This window comes from Dysidea avara, chromosome 2 (assembly GCF_963678975.1).
Source record: "Dysidea avara chromosome 2, odDysAvar1.4, whole genome shotgun sequence".
Lineage (NCBI taxonomy): Eukaryota > Metazoa > Porifera > Demospongiae > Dictyoceratida > Dysideidae > Dysidea > Dysidea avara.
The window spans coordinates 14,488,876-14,504,022 of record NC_089273.1 but is presented as its reverse complement, the minus strand read 5'-3'; the positions used below and the strand labels follow the sequence as shown (position 1 = coordinate 14,504,022).

The following is a 15,147-nucleotide window of genomic DNA, read 5'->3' as shown; positions in this document are numbered from 1 at the left end:
GAAATTTGGGATAAATACCACGAGTGTCGCATTGAAATTTCCATTTTCAATGCAACAAGAGTGGTATTTATCCCAACTTTCACTGCTATATGCATGCTGTTCCCAGTTAACCATACTTGCTGCATATACGACATTAGTGTTGCTATGCATGTAATTTGTCACTATGTACTAAGCACGCGTCGACACTAATTGGTGCTACATTGTTAACATAAATTCTAGTCAATGAAATTGCAATTACAACTTTTTCAGTGCTACCAGTGAAATACGGGATAAATTTCACTGCTACTATTGAGACTTTTGTATTGGCAGTGAAACAGGTATGGTATTAAGTTATAAAACTATTAGATCGCTGATTCATCTCTAGGAAGTATTATTATTATTTGTTGTATTGTGCAAACCTCAAGAAGAGTGTGGTGCACAAAAGAAACAATAGTACAATTACAATCATACATAATTACTACTAAATTAAGTAGTCTCTAGACCAGCTACATTGTGCTTGCATTTTCAATCTCTGTCAAGTTGATCATGTGTTAGGGTAAGGAATTCCAAATTTTAATAGCGGACGGGAAAAAAAGAAAATTTGTAAGAGTCAATCCTTGTCATTGGTATCATAATCTGGTGTAGTAGATGTCAGGGTTAGGAATAAGGAGATTGTCAGCATTTATATCAACCTGGCAGTTTATGATCTTATATAACATTATAGCCTTCTGTTCATCTCTACATTTGGTTAATGTGGGCCAGCTCAGGTTTGGTAACATTTAAGTATCAACATTCCTCAAATTCATACAAAACTACTGTACATTCATAACACTTATATGTTCTCTTCCATTTGTTGGCCATTGCTGCTCATTTCTGAAATTCCATTCCCCTTACTAAATGAATTATTTTATTAGTACAAAGCTAATGGACTGCCTATAGTGCTGGTAATTTGTAAAATAGTTTACGTAACCATATAAGCGTGATCATTTATGAGGCTTTATGGGTGATAAATGTTTTAAAGTATGTACTTTTAGGCTGGCTTCCTATGTACTGTATGTACTTGAAATAAAGGTGGTTAATTTAAGTACTGATAGGATTATAGTATGTATGTAGCTACATACACACATGTGTAGCTCAATGTATTCAACTGTACATATATAAATGCACACCCTCCATATGTGACTGATTGAAAGCTTGATGTGTTTGTAGTACAATTTTGATTTCAATTAATTAATATAGCTATCCCTTTCACTGCTAAATTTTCTGGAAGGACAAATCAGTGAGCTATATACCACCATATCTTACAAACCATATGACATAATCTCATAAATCTATATCATACAGTACAATAGTACTGTATAGTAGGGACCACAAAGGTATGGGTGTGGCCCATGAAAAAACATCACCCAAAAAACAGCCTCAATTTTCCCTGACAACAATGAGGCAGGTACAACTAAGCCCAAACAAGCTTTCAGATCAACCCAAAACTCTTTCAACAAGTTGCTACGGAATTTTACAAATAGAAAATGTATAACGAAATTTTCTACTGACTGAATGACTGCCTGACTGACTAACTAATGGATGTGTTTAGACAAGCATAACTCAATAATGGCTAAGATTACAGGCTTGAGTTTTTGCTGTTTGATGTCGCTTTGGCCTGAGAGGTGCCTTTTGGCATACTGAAGTACATACAATGCATTCTTCACGGACTTACCAGTGTCCTCCTTTGTGTCGTGTTCATCTTTGCTGACAGCAAAAGTGTTGATTTGGCAGTAGCACAGGATGGCTTCCCTTTGTAATGGAAATCATCCGTATTTTTCATAGTGGCTACTTTGATTGCATAGGTGTGTTTTGACCAGTTCTTGATTTGTAATGGGTTAAACATAGCTGAAAATGAAGCATAATGGATGCTATACTTACAGACGATAATTGGTAGTTGGGGTGTGTGGCGCCATTTCTTTCTTTTGATGCAGTATGTGTGGGTTCACCAGTTATATTGATTTTATTTTATAAAAAAATGTTAACAAACAAGTACACAAAAATAGGCATTTTCAACTAGAGTAGGGACCATAGCATATCGATAAAAAGTACTGAAACAAGCTGGAGTAGTGTACGATAAATCACAGTAAAACGATAAGTGTTATTAATATTCCCTACTGTGCTCAAGATACCATAAGAAGAGCACAGTAGGGATATAACACTTCTTATTGTTTTACTGTGATTTATAATTAATATCATGCAGTACTCCAGCTTGTTTCAGTACTTTTTATTGATGTGCTATGATCCCTACTCTAGTTGAAAATTCCAATTTTTTTTGTGTACTTGTATACTATTATTCACCATTAACAAGCGAATCTATTTGTCATATGGTTTACCTAATGGTAATCCCTAAAAGATCATGCCCCTACATAAATAGGAAAGGTAAACAGATACTCACACATTGATGTAGTAAAGAATACATAATCACTGAACTTGTGGTTGAGTGAAACAATCATTCTAGGCCTCACTTCAGAGTGATAATGATAGTATAAACAAAGCGAAGGATAAGGAAATAGATAAGATGTGTTATAATGCTTTACTGGTTGATTTACTGCATGATGATAGCATCATAATTTGACAATTACATGCACAATATACAAGGGGTCAGGAGTCTAGTCTTAGGGTTACTAAAAAGTAGTAATGACTTGATCCCTGGCTAGACAAAAAGAAAAATTAAAAGTTCTTACCAAATTGTCTGAAAGCCATACTTTCAGTGAATTGTGGTTACATAACTACCTATAAAAACACACAGCAATGTCGATACCATGTTGAAAATATAATCAGTGTGTAAGTTATATTTCATGGTCATGTGGCACCTACAGTAGTATGAGAGGGTAACTGCACGCTAATAGATACTGTATATTCATAATTCATTTTTTCTAGTATTTGCAAACTTTGGCTGCTTTTCTGGCCTTTAATTGTACGTGCCTAGCCACTGGTTACCTAGCAACCTTGTACTTATTTTTGGCTATAAATTTCTTGTTCAAAAAATCAGGTAAAATCTGCCACACTGCATATATATATAAATAATCAGTATGGTCAGGCAGTCAGTCATTAAGAAACTTGTTCGAAGGGTTTGGAGTTATTCTAAAGATATATGGGTTTCATTATGCCTACTCAATACTGTCAAGCTGGGGATTTTTGGTGATACTTTTGGCCAGATTTGTTCAAACCTTCATGATCCCTATTGTACAGTACTCAGTGATGCCTCCAGCCAAGTATACTTGAGTATGGAAAATACTGCAGGCTTGATTACTTCACTGTATGGTCAATGTCACATTGGCCAGAGACATGCCTTTTACCAACTGCAGCAGCTACAATACATGCATCATGGACTTACTGTACTTTTGTCCTCCTTTGTGTCCCATTCTCTCTCAACTACCATATTATAGGTGTTGACTAGCGGTAACATGGCCTTAGTGTGAGCTGGCTGTCATGAGAATATCTTCCGTAGTGATTGAATTTATTGCAGAGGCCTTTCTCATACTGTTCTTTGTTTGTAACACTATATAACAGAACGTACCTGATACCTAAGTGGAATGGCTGTTTGTATCCAAGTAAATGATAGTTGCATACATGGGGTGCTGTTCAATTGTGCTACTTCCATAGTGGCTGGATTGATTACAGAGACATTTCTTGTACTGTTCTTCATTTGTAATGCTATATAACAGGTGGACTAAAGCTGAATATGAAGCCGTATGCAACAATGCTTTCCATTAATTGATAGTAGGGGCACTCATTATGTCCCACTGGTGTTATTCTTTCCTTTAATTTAATTTTTAAAATGGTCTTCAAACAAGGGTAAAGAAAAATTAGAAAATTTATACTTAAGTAGCGATCATAGGAAATAAAAGCAAGGAAACAAGGGAGGTCATCTACACCTACAGCTGTACTAGTGCACATTTACTTCCTACTTTAGTCACAATACAGCAGTAGGAATTGAAGTATAACTGCAAGTAGAGATGACCTCTCTTGTTTCCTTGCTTTTTTTATGATCCCTATATAAAGTTTCAAATTTTCCTTTACACTTGATAGTTACAGTTATGTGTGTGTTACCATGCATCTAAACAATAACAATTAAACAGTAATGTAATTAGCACAAAATGTAGGAGGTAAACAACAGAAGACCGTACATATTTATAATACTTATCTATAGTTAGCTTAAAATTAGCAAAATACTCTCAGTATCAAGGTTCCAACTTTACATGTCCATCCCTCCCATCTATAAAGAACGAGTCATCAGATTCAAACTACATACGTACTTGTTAACAATTTTCCACCCTTAATGTTTCAAGTCTATATTCTTGAGCCAGGCTTCTCTAAGAACATGTAAAAGCCTAATCAAGTTGCAAAGTATTGAAATTATTCGAATTGTGCATAAAATGTAAGCTCATCATATCGTACATGTTTTATTTACTAACAGACCCCACCTATAAACCTCGCCCACCAAAACAGATCACAACAAGCAGTGTTAACCAGTTAGACAATTATGCAGTGGACGATATCGTTATCCGATGTGTTGATGATGGACCATCAGATGACAGAGCAGACAACTACTCCATTAGCAGTCACCATCAGGTTATTGGGAGAAGAAGATGTAGACCTGTAACTACTGCTAATCATAGCAAGGGTAAGTTATGTTGGTATTATCAGCAGTAAAGTATTACATGGCTCATTGGTTTCAACTAGTTAATAAAATTCCCAATTTGTTGATTTTATTAGTGAGCTCAGACAAGGAAAAGTATGATTCCATGCAGTTATGTGGCAGCTATGGTGATTAGTGGGGTTAAGTAATGGTAATGCATTATATTAAAAGAATTGACAACAACACCATTGCAACCTTAAAGTTACATGTACACAAAATGCCTTTTATACTACAGAAGTACATATGTGCACCATTATGTACGTATGTACTGTATTAGTATCCAAATTAAAGCAATAATAATGTGTCTGACTGGTCTTTTTACATGTGTAGTCATGGATTTTACATCTTCTATCTACACAGCTACCACAGCTACAGACACAACAACTACTACTAGTATAGTAACTAGTGATGGTCATCATTTACACACTAATTCTACTCCAGTATCACCTGATGTGACACTGAATATTACTGAGTCTATATCACCTCCGTCATCTACTGATAGTGGAATTGGTGATAAGTTACAAGGTACATAGTATTAAGTTACTCACATAATTAGTTTGTGTATGGATTTTGCTATTGATTTTGTTCTTTTTTTTGTGTCCAGTTCTGACAAATTTCAGTACCAGATCCAGTATGGGCATTTGCTTTCAATGTTACATGGCTCTTTTAAGATTATGTACAGTATGCATGTACAAATTTTTTAAATGTGTTTAGGTAATTAAGGCAGATATAGAGGTAGCACAGGCATCTTTTTCACAGTACTCTCCTGGTAAATACCCAGGTAACTATGAAAAGTCATTGTTATTGTGAGATATTCTAATAGAGCAGTCAAAACTATAATGGTAATGTTGTTACAATATTATAGCTACCATCTCTACTACTCAACAAGATCTTTAAGATCAGCTTTGCAACTTGTGTATGCAGGGGTGTAGCTAGCCAGACAGTGGTGGGGGGGCAGGCATCCCCCACTCGACATTGTTCATAATTGCAAAAAGGCCAATGACCCAATGATGGGCTAGCCAACATACGGTGTCGTATTATTACAGCTTATCTACATAACTACTTCATTACTGATTGCTACCAGTTATCACTTATCAGTGGAAATATTTTTGTCGAGCATCATCGCACGTGCCACAACTGTACTTCAACAAATTCGTCCATAATCCAGTAGAACTATATTGTGAATATTTTAGTACAAATACAATGTGTCACAGTTACTTACGTCAGCCACAGTCTGTGCTGCAGTCCTAGCACACTGGCATAGTACGACGAGCTCACTCACTTCAGCTGGCGAAATTCAAACACCATGTATTGGCATGAAATCCCAACTCTATACTTTTCCCGTTAGCAGAGTTTGTAAGCTTGTGACAGATCATCTGACTGACTGACAAAGTGAAAAAAAATTAAACTGGCATGCCACTACACTGTATCTCTGACTGTACGAAGATCCAGTGTGATTAACTCGGGAAAATAAAGTTGGTCCATTTAACACTTTATCACCTCGTAGATTTGTAGCATCATTGCATATCACTTGTCACTTCTGAGTTGCGACTCTTGCGAAGTCACTTTGAGCAGGTCATCTGTTTTTAGATTCAAAAAATGCACTATCATGTGAGTAGTGTAGGCTAAATATAGAATTGTGTCTAATATTTTCGTTGGTGGTGAAGGCATAGTGTCTACACAGGGGAACCCCTGGGGATTCTGGCATACCTTATTTTTAGCGCATCGTTTTATTAATTGCTTGTAACGCGCAAGAAATCATCGTATTATTATCACCATTCACAAACGAGTTGAATGTTGTGTGCACTCGCGTAGTAGTGCACAAACAGTTATTTGGAATGCGTGTCAGTTACTGGAAAGCTTGTGACGGAGGTTTTAAAATAAATCACTTAGTGATGGGGGGGCAAATGCCTCCCCTTGCCCCCCCTTGGCTACACCACTGTGTGTATGTAACTCTTCTCAACCATGCAGATGCAATAGTAACTTTTGTATATCTCGTAAAATTAGGTGTGCATGCTTTAAGGAACTTTCTTGCTGATGCTTAAATCTTGACATGCCCCTCCCCTTGCCAGCTCCTATATCCACTCTTGGTTTTGGTTATTTGTGACCAGATATATATCTGGCATAATACAATGATGCATTTTTGAATTCTTTTTGTTATACGGCTTTATTTATACTAGTATAATATTTCCTTTTACCATATACAGAGACAAAATAGTTTAAATCAACTTTCTGACATGACATTGTCTCTCCAAATTCCTTTGGTGTCCAGTAACAAATAAGAAGTTTTAAACTACTTTAGTATATGTCAGTCATGAGTTACACTGTAAGATCAATTAATTAAGTGCCTGTGATTTATTTGTTGTATTGCTACTGTACAAATCAAATTGCTTGTTGTTCACAATGTGTAATTAGAATTATAACTACATGACTATTCACCATAAAAGAATGAAACTTTGACTACTTTGCTACTATAAACTTACAGAGCAGCAATGAGATGAAATATTGAGGAATGTGCTAAAACTTCTGGTTTTTGTTAATTGGTCACAAATGGCAATTATTTTACACTTGCATTTTTAAAAACACAGTTCTACCATCATTGTGATCAAGTGTGGTACTAGCTAGTCATATTTTATTCTCGTATTAACATTTCATCCACAGCTACCACAGCTACAGACACAGTAACTACTAGTAGTATGGTAACTAGTGATGGTCATCATTTACACACTAATTCTACTCCAGTATCAACTGATGTGACATTCAGTACAACTGAGTTTATATCATATCCATCATCTACTGGTAGTAGTGAAATTGGTGATACCTATACATCACAAGGTAGTAGTTTCTTACATGCAAATGCATAATTTTGTATTATCTATGCTGCCTGTATGAATGTACACTATTTTGTACATACATACTGTACTAGTATCAAATTAAAGCTATACATACTGTAAGTACATACGTATGTCTGACTGGTCTTTTACATGTGTAGTCATGGATTTTACATCTTCTATTTACACAGCTGCAACAAGTACAGACACAACAACTACTAGTAGTATAGTAACTAGTGATGGTCATCAGTTTCACACTGATTCTACTCCAGTATCAACTGATGTGACATTCAGTGTTACTGAGTCTATATCATCTCCATCATCTACTGGTGGTACAACTGGTGATGACTCACAAGGTAAATGTATTTTACTTAATTTGTATTTGCTTGCATAATGAAATGAATATTTTTTGATTTTGTACATAATATTTGTATTAACAATAAATCTTTACATTCAATGAATTTTCCAATTTCAGCTTTTCATCTGTTGAGATCAAAGTATGATGATATAGTTCAATCACTACCTAGTGACTATGAGAAGACACTACAAGTTGTACAGGATCATTTAAATGATGATCAGATTTGTGATGTGCTCACTAGTCCCAACTACACTATTGCTAATAAAACTATACTGAATTGTCTAATGGAGAAAGTGAAATGTACAGCTGACATTGTAGAATTCTGTAATCAATTGGAAAAGATTACTACGCTGCTAACTGACCCAGGAGTATTAGTTGCGATTGTCAATGAATTAAAAACAAGTAAGAGTGCTTTCCACATTTTTAGTATTGTCTGACACAAGTACTTATGTATGTAAACATTGAGAGTTGCACATGCCACCTTCAAGACACATGCATAGCAAATTTGTGCCTCTACAATTTTTATGTGATTGATTTTGGAAAATCATCCATATGGGTGCATGGAAAAAACTTTTAGTATTTTGAAGCATTGTAACTCACCAACCCTGGCAGTTACATGCACATGTGGGTTTTTCATCAGTGAATCATGACTTTTAGTGGCCACAGTAATCCTTATAGAGTTTCCCACCATTTTAGATAGGTTCTTTTTCACTGGTGTTGCTGTACCACAAGGATGGTATCCAGACCACAAATCAGCTTGTCAGAGGCAGCAAAAATAGGCTGAAGACTCACAGGACAGATCACACATTCAGCTACCTGCTCATCCATTCAGGGTGTTTGAACCCTCTACTAGTTTCACAGGCCTGTACAGATGTCTGGCATGATTATACATAAAGGCTACAAAAAACTGTTTACCAAAAATAGACCCGACAAGTCGAACGTAAGTTGATGTGAAAATGTTTAGCCTGATAGTGTTGTAACTTTATGCTGGAGTGGTGTTATATCAGTTTGGGCTTTTGCACCCATGTATGGTTGATTTTTCTAAATCCATTCACTTATGCATCTAAACTAAAGCAACTTGTTTATCCTATAGGGGTGCATGCTGCCTTAAAAATGCTGATGTGATACGTACAGTATACATATGCCATTTGTGACAGTGAACAATGGGTACATAAGTGCAGCTGTTTCTTGTCAATAACTGTTACCATTAAAGCTTCATATTTTTAGCATTAGCCCATTTTAAAATCTCACTCTTTCTTGGAATTTTGTTCTAGATGCAATTTTGTTTAATATTTGATACAGTTTTATGGCCTACAAATCTATCATGTTAGTATAACTATTTGTGATTGGCTGAGCAAAATCCCATTACTTTTGCAAAATTCTATTTACTATAAAAACGTATTGAAATATGCTTGCCACATAAAATTATGCATAATTAATTGCTTCAGCACACACTGAATCATAGTTCAAATCAATTGACTTTTTTCAGTGATGAGTTATGATTGATTATTAAGCATCAAATGGAGATGAGAATAAGTCTAGTGTGCAGAAGACATATAATGGCCATTAGAAAAATCCTTACTGAATCGGCTATATAGCTCAATACTATAATTATTGGTTCCAATCAATTTTCAAACAGTCTAGATTGGTACCAATTCAATACACAATTGGTAGACCATGCAGTGCATGCCTAGTTATTATACCCATGGTTGTGGTGCACTAGTCTTTTTGGTTGTACAACACAGTACCGTGTGTCTTGATCTGCAGACCCGCTGATTTTGATTTTGAGTATGCCTCTTATGATGGTTGGAGCATCTAAATATACAAAAGAAACGATGGATACAGAAAATTAATATCTTTGTATGGTTACCTTGCATGAAGATGATGACAACTAAGAAGACTTACAATACAAGGCACAGAAGGCATGCAAACACTCATCAGACCTCAAACAGGCACATGCTGGTTTGATGTGTTTCTTAATTTATTTATTTGTTTAAAATTCGTTTTTCTGTAAAAGTTTTCTTGATTTTTAAGAGATAAGTATTTGCTATGGAGAAAATTATGAAACATGACAATGTGGGAAACTCACACATTGCTATGATTAATATATGATGATTATTATTTTAATAATACCATATTTGTAAATGTTTTGTCATAGGTTATTCATCTTCAAATGCCGAGTCAGAAGCAATACCCAGCTCTGTACCGCAGAATGTCATTGTTGATGAAGGTTTGTTTGCGAAGTAACTCAATTCCTACAGGCATATTATATATGCATATACTCACCAGGATTCACTCAACTCAAGACACATTATCACACTATTCTACAACTGATGCCTGACAACTATGAACAGAGTGTTGGAAAGTTACAGAATTATATCAGTGATGATCAGATTTGTATGATATTGAGTAGTAGTAACTCCACTACTGCTAATAAGATAATATTGGATTGTTTGATTGAGAGGATGAGCAGTAGAGAAGAATTATTTGATCTGTGTGATCAACTGGAAACTATTACTACATCACAACAATTAAACACTATAGTTGATGAGATAAGATCTGGTATGCAGCTGTCATGTTTATTAGATATTAACGCATACATCCTACATATCATACAGTATGATAGTACTGTATAGTAGGGACCACAAAAGAGTAGGCATGGCCCACAAAATAATATCACCCAAAACCCAGCTTCAATTTTCCCTGATGGCAGTATTGGTTAGGTAAAACTAAGCCCAAACAAGCTTTCAGATCAACCTGAAATGCTATGGAAATCAAAAATTATATATTTAATGGAATTTTCTACTGATTGAGTAACTGACTGATGTCTTCAGACAAGCGTAACTCGATAATGGCTAAGGCTATGGGCTTGATTTTTTCACTGTTTGACGTGGTTTTGTCCTGAGAGGTGTCTTTTTGGCATACCACAGTATGTACAATGCATTATTCATGGACTTACCAGTGTCCTCCTTTGTGTCCCATTCATCTTTGCTGACAGCGAAAAGTGTCGATTTGGTGGTAGCACGTGTTGGCTTCCCTTCGTAATGAAAATTGTCTGTACTTTTCATAGTGGCTATTTTGTTTTCAGAGGTGCTTTTTGAACAGTTGTTTGATTTGTACTGCTGTGTAACAGGTTGAACATAGCTGACAACGAAGCGTAATGGATACTTCACTTTTCAGACGATAATTGATATAACTGGGGCACCATTTCTTTCTTTCAGTATGTGTGGATTGTAGAGGTGCTTTTTGAACAGTTCTCGATTTGAGATGCTGTGTAATGGGTTGAACATAGCTGACAACAAAGCATAATGGATGGTGCACTTTTCAGATGATAGTTGATATAATTGGGATGCACAGCGCTATTTTTTTTATTCGGAATGCGACTGTGTGGATTGCAGAGGTGCTTTTCAAACAGTTCTTGATTCGTAATGCTGTGTAATGGGTTGAACACAGCTGATAATGAAGCATAATGGATGCTTCACTTTTCAGATGATAAATGATATAGCTGGGGCTTTCAGATGCGGTATGCATGGGCTCACCAATCATAATATTACTGTATTTACAAATAAAGTTAATAAACAAGTGCACAAAAAAATTGGAATTTTCAACTAGAATAGGGACCATAGCACATCAATAAAAAAGTAATGAAACAAGCTGGAGTAGTGCACGATATTAAATCATAGTAAAGCAATAAGAAGTGTTATATTCCTATTGTGCATTTTTATTGGTGTCTTAATGAGCGCAGTAGGGATATAACACTTCTTATTGTTTTATTGTGATTTAATATTGTGCAGTACTCCAGCTTGTTTCAGTACTTTTTAACGATGTGCTATGGTCCCTACTGTAGTTGAAAATTCCATTTTTTTTTGCACTTGTGCAATGATAGAGGGACTGGTGGACTGGGATGTATTGATATGTACTTGGATGACTTCCTGTTACAAAACTCTGAGTAGGTATAGTGATTTTAAGCTATTGCACTGTAGCTTCACAGTGCCTGTGGCTCTGAAATTAAAAACACATTCATCTGCTTAATATATTCTGTATGTTGTGAATTTTAAAACTTTTCATCTGTTAGTTAGCTACCACTGTGTGGGTGTATCACTGTGTGTCACTGTGTGGTTAACAAAGCTTCTGGCCCAGATGGTATAAAATTCTGATTCACAAATCCTCCCTATTTTTGTGCAGGTAGTATTATTAGTTGCAGTAGACATACTGTAGAGTTAGTGGATGGTGAGCGGTGGATGGGCTGCTCAATGCAGTAAAACAGTAGTAAAAAGACTATAAGAGATCCTAATTATAATGATGGATTACCCAGCTCTATGTGGCTTTCCTTGGTACACAATGTACAATTTACAAGTTTTTGCTGTTGAATTTGGTACCTTTGCAGTTAACTTCATCCCATTTGCAATAGAATCTTGTTGCTTTTGCAGAAGAATTTGTTACCTTTGCATTAGAATTCGTCACCTTGGCAAATGAATTCTCTGTGCTTGCAACAGAATTAGGCACTATTGCATTAGAATTTGTCTGGAAATTTCATCACAACTAATCAGTGAGCACCTGGGTAAACAAGAACACCACACAAAGCAGCTGAAATTATTGTTGACTAACAAGCAATTACTGCTGTACAGTGTTTTTAGTGTTTAATTTGACATACAGTATGCTTGATAAGGATTCCCACCAGTGTTGTTCATCACTGGTAATTTCTTAACTATGTAACAGTTTCATACTATCATGGATAGTGATGCACTGATATCACTTTTTCACTACTGATCTGATACCGAAGCAGTTGAGGCAGAAATGGCCGAAACCAATCCAATACCAATACTTTGCCACACAGGCATACCTCACAAGAAACAGCTAGTAGCTACTGTAATTCCAATAGTAGCTAATAAACCTGCTTACTAAACACAGTTGCTAATCTCATCAACTGCAATTTGCTGATTTTGTGGCCATCATTCACGAGGATAACAATAGAGGGATAACTTTTATGTCACAAAATTACATTAAAATGCATAACTGCAACTTCTGTAGGGCAAGAAATGGGGAAAATTCAATGGTGGGGCTCCTTCAAAGAGACTGCAACTTGGCTTCTGTCCACATGAAACTTACACTGGAGATAGAACAGCAGTAAGGAAAGACAATGACAAATGTTATTTGGGTTGGTTGTTAAAAGGATAAAACAGCTGTTTTGTACTAAACTTGAGAAAGCGATTGTCATTAAACAACACTTCAGTGAGAAAAGATTAACAAAAATAAACTATTACACATCAATTTGTTAATATAAACATTGTGGGACTTTTCTATCATACCTTTAAAAGTGTCAAAATTCTTGTGCCCATGTATTTTTTGCCATTTATCGGCCATAATTAATTTTGCTCAACATGGATCAAACTAACCTGCACTACTTAAATATCTGTTGTACTACTCTCTTCCTTGATGTGGTCACGTTTAGAAAGGCGGTTTCAACAAACTTAAGACAAAGTAAACTAATAGCATGTGAACATTTCTGCCCTGCGGAAGTGATTATTTAAAACTTTGACATAAGGTGTTACCGCTCTATAGTGTACGGCTTCAATGGATTTTATTTCATGGTTTATCCCATTTCCACTGTACTAATAATAGTAGTAAGGGCTGGTCCACAATTTTCTGCTTTTTCACGAGTGTACAAACCGTACGCTAGGGGGAGGGGGTAAAATCGCATGTACACTTTTTAAAAATGTCAATCACGTGAATTGGCGAGAAATCCGAATGTAGTTATAAGGCTCTAGTAGTAAATCTCTACTGCTACTTATTCAGTGCCCAACAGTGGACTAAAGCGAGCTGATGATGTTAATGCATGGGCCCAAGCCAAGTGTAGCTAGGGTTAGCTACCAATGAAAACAAGCTTTATATAAAGATAAAGCTCATTGAATTTACAGGTAAGACGGTTATCAGCATGATAACACAATCATACTACAGGCTTTATATACTACTTACTTTCCTTTTTCTTTAGTCTTAGCCTAGCAATTAACACTGATAAATGGTTACAACTGAATAGCTCGTAGCTACACTGCTTGTTGCTTTTGTTTTCTACCTGCAGAAGGTGTTATTGTGGGTTTAGGAATACTGTTGGGTATTGGAGGCTGGATTACAGTATGTAGGTACTAATTTGGTTACACTACATAGTTGTGGTAGTTGTGGGTTGCCTAAAAACTTGTCTCTGCAGACATCTCCTGACTCCAGTCCACCTCAGACTATGGTGAATACCCAACAAACTAGTACTACTGTTGCTACTGCCAGTGTTGGGATGGTTTTGTATGAACATGTTGAAGATAGCCAAGAACTGTTTCTATGATGTATATGTACACATTTGCAAATGTGCATCGGGTACTAATGCCTGCTGTGTGTAGGAATGTTTCTTTCAGAATATCAACTCTAAAAGCATCAAAACAATAAGATGCCTAAAAGACAAAGCAAATACCATACATGAATTTTGCAATATTAAAAGATATCCATGTGTTTGTTCTCTTATACAATACATCCATGTGTCAACATTTATACAGTACGCTTTGGGCTGGGGGAGGGAGGGAATTAGAAAAAAGAGTACTCTTTGTACGCTTGCAAAGAAGCAGAAAATTGTGGACCACCCCTAAGTGACTTCTTTCAAAGAATTCATGGCTTAGATCAGCTCTTGCTCAACTCTGTTCGATGCATGATTAATGCTGCCATCTAGAAATATAATTAAATGATGTCATTTTCAGTATCGGTTGGTATTGGGCATTTATAGCTTTACTGATACAAGTCCAATATTGCCTAAATAGGGCCGATATCAATACTAGTATCGGTATCGGTGCATCACTAGTCATGGATGTATGCCAGCAATAACTTACTGAAAGAAATTTTCTTCTATCTACACTTGTAGTAGAAAAAATTAGCTATGACAAAATTTCCTACTAATGTGATGAATTCTAATGCAATAGTTCCTACTTTTCAAAAGCAACAAAATTAATTCCTCTGAAAAAATGACAAATTTTATTGCAAATTGGACAAAGTTAGTTGTAAAAGTGATGAATTTAATACCAAAAATCTTTTAAAGATCACTATGTAGATACTATAACGGAACATCCACACTGCAGAAGACAACAGAAGATTAGGATACACTAAATAGTTCAGTTAAATTACAGCTGTGCAATAGTAAAGAAATAATTAGTATAGCAAACAATTTTGAGCAAATGATCAAGCAATTTAAAATAAAGAATCTTTGGAAAGAAAGGAAAGAAACAAAATTAATAAACTTATTGTTAATTATTGTAAGT

At 35.7% G+C, this 15,147-nt stretch overlaps 1 protein-coding gene across 1 annotated transcript in view; it reads left to right on the top strand.

Moving 5' to 3' along the window:
• The window catches only part of LOC136247838 (uncharacterized), a 36,309-nt gene that overhangs the window by 4,502 nt on the left and 16,660 nt on the right, over positions 1-15,147 (top strand). Inside the window, exons 5-11 of the mRNA XM_066039660.1 lie at positions 4,442-4,648; positions 5,024-5,188; positions 7,325-7,498; positions 7,686-7,850; positions 7,970-8,254; positions 10,011-10,082; positions 10,142-10,414. Of these exons, the coding sequence (XP_065895732.1) occupies positions 4,442-4,648; positions 5,024-5,188; positions 7,325-7,498; positions 7,686-7,850; positions 7,970-8,254; positions 10,011-10,082; positions 10,142-10,414 (1,341 nt within the window). The remainder of the gene's footprint in view (positions 1-4,441; positions 4,649-5,023; positions 5,189-7,324; positions 7,499-7,685; positions 7,851-7,969; positions 8,255-10,010; positions 10,083-10,141; positions 10,415-15,147) is intronic.